The 11995-nt window shown below is 40.0% G+C and overlaps 1 protein-coding gene across 1 annotated transcript; it reads right to left on the bottom strand.

Annotated features, from left to right (window-relative positions):
* Window positions 1-1395: 1395 nt before the first annotated feature.
* EREG (epiregulin) lies at window positions 1396-9588 on the bottom strand. The gene is made up of 5 exons (XM_047092262.1): window positions 9552-9588; window positions 7056-7142; window positions 4466-4589; window positions 3695-3844; window positions 1396-1477 (listed from the first exon to the last, which is right to left on the bottom strand). The coding sequence occupies exons 1-5, from the start codon at window positions 9586-9588 to the stop codon at window positions 1396-1398; spliced, it is 480 nt and encodes a 159-aa protein (XP_046948218.1).
* Window positions 9589-11995: the final 2407 nt, after the last annotated feature.

Here is an 11995-nt window from a genome sequence, read left to right as displayed (position 1 = left end):
GTCCAAAAGAAGGCATGGTTAAGTCTCTAAATTTTAAAAGTTTTCAAATGAATTTGTTCATTTGGGAAAATACACTATGGTCTATATTTCTTATTGTTTTCCACTTCCTACATCAGGATATGATTTTACACATTTAATCTTAAATTCTAGAAGGAGCTACTTACTGCATTGTTTTAAATTAAAACTCTGTTGCATAGAAGATGAAATAACCATATTTTCCATCTTTAAACAATATACAGAATTACTCTTAGACTTTAAAATAATGATTAGTCCATCAAATTTTGGACTACGATTTAATCTTAGAATTCTTGGGGCGCCTGGGTGGCTCAGTCGGTTAGATGCCCGACTTCAGCTCAGGTCATGATCTCGTGGTTTGTGAGTTCGAGCCCCACGTCGGGCTCTGGGCTGACGGCTGGGAGCCTGGAGCCTGCTTCGGATTCTGTGTCTCCTTCTCTCTCTGCCCCTCCCCCACTCATGCTCTGTCTCTCTCTCCTTCAAAACTAAACATTAAAAAAAAATTTAAAAAAATCTTAGAATTCTTAATCAAAGTCCCTATGAAAACAAATACTTTTAAAAAGAAGCCCAAATTTTGGCTTCAAGTGTGAATTTTTTTTTAATTTTCTCATGAACATATGTTTCTCAAGAAACATCGTGAAGCTAGAAAACACCTACTATTTACATAAAAGATGGCATAAAATGAAGTTGTCGATTCCTTTAATGCAAGAAGAATCTGCAGCTGGGTGACTCGTGTCCACAGTTGTGAGCTGGCAGAGGGCACTGTCCACTTGCCCTCCAGGCCAGTCACCATGGAATCAGAGCTGAGGGTAGGGACTGAAGGATACAGCCCTCCTGGGTCTACTTCGTTCCCTGCGTGTAGTGCTTAGCACATGATATAGACTCGCTTCTCCCCAATTCCCATTGCATTAGTGTTTTAATACATGACGCAGTGGTGCCACGCCATACATCAAACTGTGATACAGTCAAATCAATTATCGCTCATGTGAGGAGTAGGAAAATATTCACTCGATTTGACCATATATATCTAGGCTTAACAGGAATCTGTCATTTGCTGACCCTTCCTGAGTGATGAACTGGACATCGCTCACTCCTAAGCATTGTGTAGCTGGCAAATGAGCTTTGAAGCTAAAGCATTTGGCCCAGGAAATTATTTCTTACAAAAATAGCACTTCTTTCCATATTATATATTTTGTATACATTATACATTAGCAAATAGTCTGTCAAAAATAAAACAAAAATAAAAAACTTTTCCAAGTATATTAAAAATGCACCATTGTTGACTTAACACATGATCCAACATAAATATTATTAATAAAATAGGAATATTAACATAATCAGGCACGCTGCGCATCCCTGCCCATAGCTGGACGGCAGCATTCAGACTTGTGGCAATGCTGGATCCCCTGACGTCACCCTTTCGTATTCCTTCTTTGGTTCTTTACTCTTTTGATTTCTGTACCTAGAAATATTCAGAAATCGAAACTGTTAGCACTGTAGTTAACAGTAAGAAGAGCAAAGTATGCTAACAAAACAAACCATCATATGGACTCAAAAGAAACATCAGCACAGTGTTTCCAAAATGACAAAAGTCAACAGATTTAGGTTGGGCAAGAGAAAAAAAAAAAGAGGGAGAAGGGGTAGTATTCTGTGGTCAAACAATTTGGGGAGGAAATGGTGAAACACAGTTAAAGGACTCTTCAGAGGTTTTAACATGTCCTGAAAATTACAAAATTCCAGGAAAGCATGTGACCATATTTAAGCCTGGGTGTTTTATTCTCTGTCTCTCTTTCTCTTTCTCTCTCATTTGTTTCTTTCCTTTCCCTTCTTTCTCTCAATCTCTCCCTCTCTCTTTCCTTCCTTCTTTTTTCTTCCTTCCTTCCTTCTTTGCTTCCCTCCCTCCCTCCCTTCCCTTTCTTCTTTTTCCCTTCCCTTTCCTTCCCTCCCCTCCCTTCCTTTCTCCTTCCTTCCTTCCTTCCTCCTTGGTTCTTTTGTTCCTTCCTTCCTTCTAGAAAACTGGTAGGTGAATACCATACTACATCATTACATTCTATCCATCACATTGATACAATGTTATCACCAAAAGCAATTAGAGTAACTTCTTATTATTTACCAAGCACTAATTAGTGGCTGACAATGCCCTAAGTGCTATACATTCATTACTCATTCTATTCTCACATTCTCACATTGCCATTATCATCCTCATTTTATAGATGATGACAGTGAAGTACAAATGGGTTACATAAGGTCAAGTTCTGCCAGCTAGGATTCAGAATCTTCATTCATTCATTCGTTTGTTCAAGCTATCCTCCTAATATTTTGAATTCATTTTCTACCCATTTCGGAGATGAGGCATGTAGCCTTGAGGAAACTGCACGTTTATGGTTAGTGGAGGAATACAACTTGAAAGCTTTTGTTTAGACACAGACACAGTTCTGCCACTTGCCAACTATATGAGCTGAGGCATGCCAAATGACCTCTCTAGGTCTCATTTCCCCAATCTTTATAAAGGAAAGGATTGTAGTCAAAGATCTTTTAGGGGTATTTCAGTTTTAGTAGTGTTCAGTTCTGTGATCATAACTAATTAGGAAGGCGTTTTAATTTGATGAATACTTAGAATCAATCATGGGCAAAATAAATTTAATCTTATAAAAGTAGCACACTTTCCGACCTTCACAAGTAGAAGCACATTGCTTTCAGCAAACAAATAAAATGACATCCACTCAAATCTTCACTGAAAAATTTGTACCAGCTCCAAAATAAGAAGGATTTCATGGAGACAGTTCAAGGCAGCTGTTATTAACTAATTCACACTGTCCCCAGACCCTGGTCTTAAACCCTAAAACACAACCAACAGTCTGATACACTGTCAGTAATTTCAAAACTCAATGTATTTTTTTTTCTCAGTGATCAGCCTCCGTCAGTATAGTATTATACAACAGGGTGGGGTGTCACTGTTCTGGGAGACAGGAAAAAGTAAGCTCTTAACAACTGTCTGGAAAATCCTGTCTACAGGTCTGCCTTAAACTTTAAAATCCTAAGCCTCTAGGGTTATTAATTTACAAAGCACATGCTTTATGAAATACAAAATTTAACCTAATAATTAAATACAAATGGTTAAACATAACATTGACATCATGCCTTATGGTTTCTTTAACATGCATGATAATACTCAATGCTGAAAATGGTCCTGTCATTAATGTAGAAGATTTCTATCTGTATATTATAGAAGAAAGAACTGACACTCTAAGCTTGGCTTGTACAGCTTATAGAGACAATAAATAGCAGAGCTAATATTAGAGTCAAATCCATATGATCTGCCACTGAAACTTCTTTTTTGTAAATATCATCAGTGGGGGCGCCTGAGTGGCTCAGTTGGTTAAGCGGTCGAACTTTGGCTCAGGTCATGATCTCACAGCTTGTGAGTTCTAGACCCACAACGGGATCTGTGCTGACAGCCCAGAGCCTGAAGCCTGCTTCAAATTCTGTGTCTCCAACTCTCTCCGCCCCTCCCCCCCTTAGAAATAAACGTTTTAAAAAATTAAAAAAATACATATCATCTGTGCAGAGTCCATCGTATCCCTCTAAATAACACTTTGTCCATAGTCTTACCCAGTTTTTTAGCCTGCATTGTGTAAACATAATACGTAGAAGCAGAGTGCAGAAACCACCGGCTTACCATCTGCAGAAGTAGTATATGGAACCGGCAACGATGACGAGAAACAAGAAAACGAGAATCACAGTCAAAGCGACATATTCTTTGCTCAAGGGCTGTTGGACGGTTAAAAAGAAGTGCTCGCAGCGGACCCCAGTGTAACCCACTTCACACCTACAGGAACATGGGAGAGAAAGATCGGTTATTTAAAAAAGAAATTATCATTAAGAATTCGTTTTGTAAGGAGTCGTCTCACACTGTGATACAGGAAACCGACGAGGGTTGCTGACAGCTGTAAAGAGAAATCCCAAGACTGGCCTCAGAGCGGGGCCCACATTGATATCAGAGCTCCACACAGCTCTCAGCTTAACTGTGGTGCTAAGTGACAGGCTGGCCCAGCTGCCAGGGTGGCTGACAACCCACAAGGGGGTTTGGAAAGTTTTCGTAGGGTGGAGGTGCATTTTGTCTTAATCAGTTCAATCAATCCTTAAAACAGGGGCTGATGTAGAAGTCCAGTGGAAAGACTAAAAGCAGAACCACCTTCATGGTCTATGAGAAGGAGGCATCAAAGCCTACCCGACTCTGTACCCTGGAAATATCGGTACAATTTGAGAGCTACTGTTTCTTCCAGAACTTAAAAAAAAAACATACTTAATAACGTTACTAATAGCACATATAACTGCATGCTAATAGTATGTATAAACTACAGACCCTGGAAACACATCAACTTCAAACAATTTAAAAAAAAAAAGAGTATACGTCTAAAAAACACTTTTTTTTTTTTTTGCGTATTACCTGCAATAATTTTCACTCATGTCCACCAGGTAGATGCACTGTCCATGCAAACAGAAGCCATTCATGTCAGAGCCACACTTTGTTATTGACACTTGCGCCACACGTGGATTGTCTTCTGTCTGAACTGTGAAGGAAATGGAAAGTTGGGTATATTCCGCTGCCTCCTTCGAAGCATGAATCACCCTTTCATATAGTCATGGCTGAGCTACTGTAGCAAAGCAGGGCAGGTACTAATCAGTCGAGGAGACTTTTCAGGACTAAGTCCCTCTAGTTATCACAGTTCCTAGGCCAATAAACAAACATTTGACCCCTAAGGAGAAGGACCAACAGACTAAACAAACAAAATAAGACCTAGGCATTTAATTCACAAAGGATAATCTTGAAGGATAGAAAAGGAAACTTTACGACACACAAAAATCATTACCCTCCAAAGTTATTCACTTAACCCAAATGTGTCTGATGTTTTTCAAATCTCAAAATAATTCTGCAGTTCATTACTCCAAAAGCAACTGCAAACTGAAACCATTAATTAGCTCAAGAGAGCAAAGTTTTATAGTGGGTTTTCTTTATTTTATTTATTAACTAACTCACACTGTTCCCATACCCTGGCCCTAATCCTAAAACACAGCCAACAGGCTGATATACAATCAGTAGTTTCAAAACTCATTGTATTTTTTTTTCTCAGTAATAAGCCTCTGTCAATACAGTATTGTACGACAGGGTGGGGTGTGAGTGTTTTGGGGGACTGCAAAAAAGTCAAAGATCTTTTAGGAAGGCATGTTTTGGTGTATATTCCCAAATTTTTGAGGGTACCATCAAAGAAATCAACCAAAGCCTCCCCAACATCTGTAACCATGAGAACTGAACTAGACAAATTTTGACTTCCAAATGCCCGGGGCTGGGCAAACACAACAGTGAAAATAGAAGCCTTTTTAGAAGTAGTGTTGCAACCTGTATGTAAAATTCATTTTAGGATTTTTAGTTACTGAAATGTGAAGGATGCTTATGAAATAATCAAACAATAGCATCCTGATTGTAACACTCCTGCTGAAAGAAATAAACAAGCAAACAATAACAAAAAAAGGGAGGGAGGCAGACCAAACTTCTAAAGAGTCCAGTGATGAAGGAAGAAAAGAGAACAGAAATACTAATCCAAAGGAATGCATACGTCCCAATGTTGATAGCAGGGCTATCTACAATCACCAAACTATGGAAACAGCCCAAGTGTCCATTGACTGATGAATGGATAAAGATGCGGCGTACACACACACACACACGCACACACACTGGAGTGTTACTCAGCCATAAAAAAGAATGAAATCTTGCCATTTGCAACAGCGTGGACGGAGCTAGAGGCTATCATGCTAAGTGAAGAAAGTCAGTCAGAGAAAGACAAGTATCATATGAATTCACTCATATGTGGGATTTAAGAAACGAAACAAATGAGCAAAGGGAAAAAAGAGAGAAAGAGAGAGAGGCAAACCAAGAAACAGACTCTTTATACAGAACGAACTGATAGGAGGTGGGTGGGGGATGGGCAAAATAGGTGGTGGAGATTAAGGAGGGCACTTGTGATGAGCACTGAGTGTTATAGGGAAGTATTGAATCACTATATTGTACACCTGAAACTGATCTTACACTGTATGTCCACTAACTGAAATTTAAATAGAAACTTAAAAAAAAAAAAAACCTAAATAGTGGAGGCATAACAAAAAGGAGGGTAAGAGAGAAGGTAAAATTATTGTGGGAAATACCCTGGTTCCTCAGGATAACCTTCGACTCAATATTCAGACTGAGTCTAAAGTAGAGCTCTCTTGAACCACATCCAGAGTCCTCAGGGGTCCCCGAGGAAAATTGACTATGTGTGACTTCTCTCTGTGTTCCTATGCCTATGCACAGTGTTTGGCATGTATTAAGTACTCCATAAATATTTTCTGAATGAACGTTGTAACTGAAAGAAAGGACATCATTTGTTCCTTTTACAAAAAATAACAACAAAATATATTGATTATCTACTGTGTACCAGGTTAAATTTGCCTACTTTGCCTGGGATCTAATCTCTAGCAATGGTTTCACAGCAAAGTTCTAGGGAATGGCCAAAGGGCATCTGAGTTTCCTTGTCCTATCTCTTTAAGATCCACTCATTCCAGAGAACTAGATGCCCATTCCCTCTCCCACCAGTTATTCTTTTATATCGTTTTTCCAGATCTAGTTCATAAATAAGGTGCTAAAAAAAATTATCAGTATTATTATTTAAAAGTTTATTTATTTTTGAGAGAGAGAGAGAACACAAGTGAAGGACGGACAGAGAGAGAGCGTGAGAGAGAATCCCAAGCAGGCTCAGTGCTGTCAGCACAGAGCCCGACTCAGGGCTGGATCCCATGAACCAGGAGATCATGACCTGAGCTGAAAGCAAGAGTCAGATGCTCAAGTGACTGAGCCACTCAGCCCCCCCCCCCACAATTATTTTGTTAACACAGAAGCTGTTCCTCTCCCCTTTCTCTACACTGTCACATATTCATAGTCTTTGAGTTCATTTCTGTTAAGAATGTGTGACCTTCCGGGGCAGCACTGGCAAAGCCGGGCTCACCTAAAGCTGTACAGTTATCTTCGGATTCTCCTGGGATGCATGAAGGAATCACGGTGGTGCCAAAAACTGCTTGGAGAAGATGGCAACCTAATAACGGGGGGAAACCAAATATATAAACAGTGCTTCAAAAAAAGAAAGCTTGATCAGAGTTTCATGTAACCACACTACTTATAGGGTTGTTTTAATGATTTTAAGAATTTGATCCATTGAAACCATAAAAGAAACTGATTTGTAAAAACAGGAAATAATTGAAAATCAATGAGCCCCCAGCTCTCGGTCTAGGGGTAAAAACCTTGGCATGACATTCCTAATTTCAGATTTGCCCTGTTCCCAGGGTCAAAGACCTGATTTTGAAATTTGATTTCCTAGAAGCTTAGCAACAGAAATTGTAGAGACTTTCCACTATTTTGCTCCATGATGTGTTTGGAGCAATGCTCCAAGATAGAGCTTATTACACACACGCATACACACACACACACACACACACACACACACACACAAAGGCTTAACTGACAATCAGTTTCTATTTACAGTAACAACTAAACAGGACTCTCAACCATCGATATATTCCTTTGTTGATTTAAGTGCCCAGCTTACTGTTTGCATTGTATTATGCACAAAAGTAGATTTTAATTAATAAAATGTAATCTAAGTAAAGTCAGAATGTATCTTATCTAACGTGGGAGCAAAAAAACACGCTAGATGAAGCACTGAGCCCTAGAATCCAGTTTCTGTCAGCCCAGTAAAAGTTTGAACAAGGCATTTCATCGTGTGTCCCCACTTGATAGGCCAATGTTGGAAAACAGGCTCCGGAGTGACTTAAGTATTTTCTGAATTCCACAGAAAGTGTAAGAAGAGTCCTTTCCATTGCACAGATGTTTACTGAAGAGGGTTTAGCTGCTTCTGTTCAGGAGTCAGGCATTTGCACTTCACCCCTCTTTCTAGGCTAGACGAGTAACTTATATAGTAAATACTAATGGTGGTGATGCAGTTGTGGATAGCAGTTAACATTTCTTGCACATGTACTATATGCAGGCGTGGCTCTTGTCCTCTTTATCTATATTATCTCATTTAATCCACCCAGTGACTCTTTGAAGAAGCTACTACTGTTATCCCCACTAAGCATATGATAAAACTGAGACTTAAGGAGTTTAAGTAACTTTCCCAAGGGTACATAGCAATGTTGTTAATGGGCCACATTATAGAACCTGGAAAGGGGCAATAATACAGACATCACACAGACAAACCAGGGTAAATATGATTGAAGCAGAGTATTTTAATGCTCTAGGGAGGCAACCAAGTGTGATGGAAAGGCAATCCTGGGGGAAAACTTGGGTTATGTGATTTTGGACAAATTAATTAGTTTCTCTGGCTCTAGATTTCCCCCACCTTACAGAGTTTGGGGGCGAATTAAATTAAATGACCTTTTTCCAAAATGCCTAACACACCAGAGACTCTCACAAATGTTCCAGGATACTCCGGGTCTAGCCTCTAGTTTTAGCAGTATGTGTGCATAGTGCCCTCTCCTGGTCTATAACAAGATTACAAATCTCTTTGTAATTTGATATTTTAAAGTATGATTTAATCCAAGTAATAAAAGATTTTATCTTATTTTTTTTCTCGATCAGAGGAGACATGGATATGTTAAACATACTGCATATTATTGCTAAAAACTACATTACACATCTGCATCATAGCTTCTAATTTCATAAGTTTCAAACTAGACCCTTAGAACAATCCTATGAAGTAGTTAGTAGCCCCCCCAAATTTAACATCAGGGAAGTTAAATTAAATGTCTTGTCCAAGACCGATTACATAGTGAGCGTAGAAAATAAGAGTTGGAATCTATGTTTGGACAGCAAGTCTCATAATCTTCCAATGATTTGACAATGCCTTTTTTGAAAAGTTTAGAACTATCTCCTTCCCACCCCATATTTCTCCTACAATATAAATAACTGCTTCAGTTGCTCATAAAGGAAAAAAAATCATCTTTCTTAAATAACAAAAAACTCCTAAAGTCTGGATTTCATTGTCATTTGAACAGAGATAGAAAAAGATAATTTGTTCCACACAGCTTTTTTTTTTTTTTAATATTTATTTTTGGGAGAGAGAGAGAGCGAGAAAGAGAGAATGCACTCGCGAGGGAGGAGCAGAGAGAGAGGGGGACAGAGGATCCAAATGGGCTCTGTGCTGAGGGGCTGGAACTCAGGATCCCTGAGATCATGACCTGAGCTGAAGTCAGACGTTTAACCGACTGAACCACCCAGGTGCCCCTCTCTATATATCTTTTTATGAAGAATGAGCCATCATCCAGGCCAGCTTTGTTCCACTTCTCAATATAATTTGGCCATGCATTTTCCTATGGCAGAATTAAACCCTTTAACTTATACAGTCCGCTCAACACAAACAGGAGCTCTAGCTGTGTGTTTTTACATTCTTGGTGCCGGTCTTCCTCCATGCTTCTTCATCTGAGGAAGCCTTTGGAGAAAACGTTACCAGTGCTCCTACCAAGAACTTCGCCCGTCAGCCCCATCCACCGTGCAAACACACATTGGAAGCTCATTTCTCTATCCTTTGTGGAAATCAGAAACTAGCCTTTCCTGTTTGGATCTGCTTACACCTGCAATCTGCAACTATTATAGAATTCAGCTAATTGTTTTGGGGTGTTGCTTCTTAGTCTTTTTTTTTTTTTTAAGGTTTTTAGTAGTTGTTAGTTTTTCCACTGTTGGAAACTTTGTTCCACCTGGTCAGGCCACAGGTGACATATTTGTCTTTGTGAATTAAAGAATGTTCAGTGCAGGGTGTGTCTCCACAAAAACTGGGCTCTGGTAACCTGTGACGCTCCCTTGGACATCGTCCATCGCTGGGGATGGTTTCTGCGAGACTAGCTCTCGCTGCATGAATTGAACATCCGGGTCTTTTACAGATGAATTGGTAAATAATTTTAAATGCTTTCCTCAAATGAAAGACTGCAGCTCCATCATGGATGTACATAGCCAATAAAATAGCAAAATTGGTTCTAAAGCTGTGTCCCTCTGCAAAGCTCTGTTTCTTTCAAAGAATGATTCTCGAGCTTCTGTCAAGTTCGTCTCTGCTCCAGGCCCTTGCAAACTCGAGTAGGTGGAGCTGATCAAAATATTTAAAAAGGGAACCCATGGAGAATTCTGATATCCACCACCTTGTCACCCTTAGGAAACACTACTCATTAAAGTCAGACAGGGAAGGAATAGACGCTAAAGTCATATACATACATTTCCTTAATCGTACAGGTTTATTCCCTGCCTTTAGTGTTATTTGAACAATGATGGTCTATGACTCTATTGCAAATATTGTATTTGAGTTTTTGATTCTTGACCATGGGTCTCTGCTAAGAAAATAATTCACTAGGATATTAAGGATTTTGGATAGTGTCAGTGTGTCCAGAAAACAGATCTGGTGACAAGCCGTACGTCGGTAACTGAAGTATAGAGGAACTGCGTGCAAGGTGGGATGGGGCAGACTATCTGTAAACTCAAAACGGGCTCTTGGCACTCTGTTTCAAGAAATGCAATAAAAGTCAAATTTCCCGAATGAGTTTTAGGAATTTGATGCACACCTGCTCCTCTCTGTACCTTCACCTTTCAGAGATTGTGTTTCAATGAAATCTCGAAGGTGCCAGCAGGAAGTGGTGTAGGTGATTCACAGGATACAAATCACCTCTACTCGGTGAGTCAGGGCCGAGCCCACATCCTTACACAATATTGGGGCACCGTGCGTGGGAGAAAAAGTTTGAGGATCATTATCTGAATGGGGGTAGCACGAAATGCCATGGGCCCTGAGGCGCTAAGAAGTGCTTGCCCAACAGTCAGGAGGAACGCCAGATGTAGAAAATGTCTTTCTTACTGCATGGGGTTTCCTTCACTTTGCTTCCTTACGGCGACACCGAGGGGCTCAATTAGAAGGAGGCTGGGATTTGGGGATTGGCTGACCAAGCCGATACTGCAAAGTCAAGGGCAATTCTCCAGGAGAAAATGGCTTTCCTGAATAGCAATGAAGCAAAGAAAAATGACCCCAAATAAAATGAGGTAGGTTACAGAATGAAAGAAATCATCTTATTTTCCCAATTTAACCTTTCAGAATGTTTAGACCAGAACGGTAAACTCATAATGAATCATGATATTTGCCCATCCCAAGCAGGTATCAAAATCCGCTTTGTTCACGCTTTTGGTGTGGTCACGTGCCTACCCTGCTCACGGACTGTTAGTTTTGTACCTTCTTCCATGGCAGTCTATAATTTTAGAATTTGTAACATAGTAGGCTTGTTAGGTCTTGTATAATTTCAAAGAGTGAATATGCTTTCACCATTTCCAGATGCCTTGTTGTTTAAAATTAAAATTTACTATTAGATAAGGTGTGGCTTCACCTTGGCTAAAATAACTATAAACTCTTTATCATGTCAGATCCCAAAAAGAACTCTGTCAGTATTTTTGAACATAGTCTCCTTCCCAGAGAACTACATGAAAAGAGAGAGAGACAGAGAGAATATAAACCTTGCCTTTTTCCAGAAATCATTCTCTTCCTACAGCTTTTCAGTGCTAACCTCATAACTAAGCTTCATTAAAAAATAAATGTAGGGGTGCCTGGGTGGCTCAATCGGTTGGGCATCCGACTCCAGCTCAGGTCATGATCTCACCATTCATGAGTTCGAGCCCTGCATTGGGCTCTGTGCTGACAGCTCAGAGCTTGGAGCCTGCTTCAGATCTGTGTCTCCCTCTCTCTCTGCCCCTCCCCTGCTCTCACTCTTTCTCAAAAATAAATAAACATAAAAAAATAATAAATGTAAAAACCAACTATAAGGGGCGCCTGGGTGGCTCAGTCGGTTAAGCGTCCGACTTCGGCTCAGGTCATGATCTCGCGGTCTGTGAGTTCGAGCCCCGCGTCGGGCTCTGTGCTGACAGCTC

Source organism: Lynx rufus, unplaced genomic scaffold (assembly GCF_022079265.1).
Source record: "Lynx rufus isolate CCGP_SWC_20201006 ecotype Redwood Valley unplaced genomic scaffold, mLynRuf1.p SCAF_3, whole genome shotgun sequence".
NCBI classification, from domain to species: domain Eukaryota; kingdom Metazoa; phylum Chordata; class Mammalia; order Carnivora; family Felidae; genus Lynx; species Lynx rufus.
Note: the sequence above shows the minus strand (reverse complement) of the source record. Positions and strands in the feature narration are given on the sequence as shown.

What these genes read in the sequence shown, in the direction of transcription:
- EREG (XM_047092262.1), bottom strand. Translation starts at nt 9,588, where the DNA reads ATGGGGCTGACGGGCGAAGTTCTTGGTAGGAGCACTG. An exon ending in AGTTCTTGGTAGGAGCACTG is followed by an intron (nt 7,143 to 9,551) that starts GTAACGTTTTCT and finishes CCCCGTTATTAG; the next exon opens with GTTGCCATCTTCTCCAAGCA. An exon ending in AGATAACTGTACAGCTTTAG is followed by an intron (nt 4,590 to 7,055) that starts GTGAGCCCGGCT and finishes TTTCCTTCACAG; the next exon opens with TTCAGACAGAAGACAATCCA.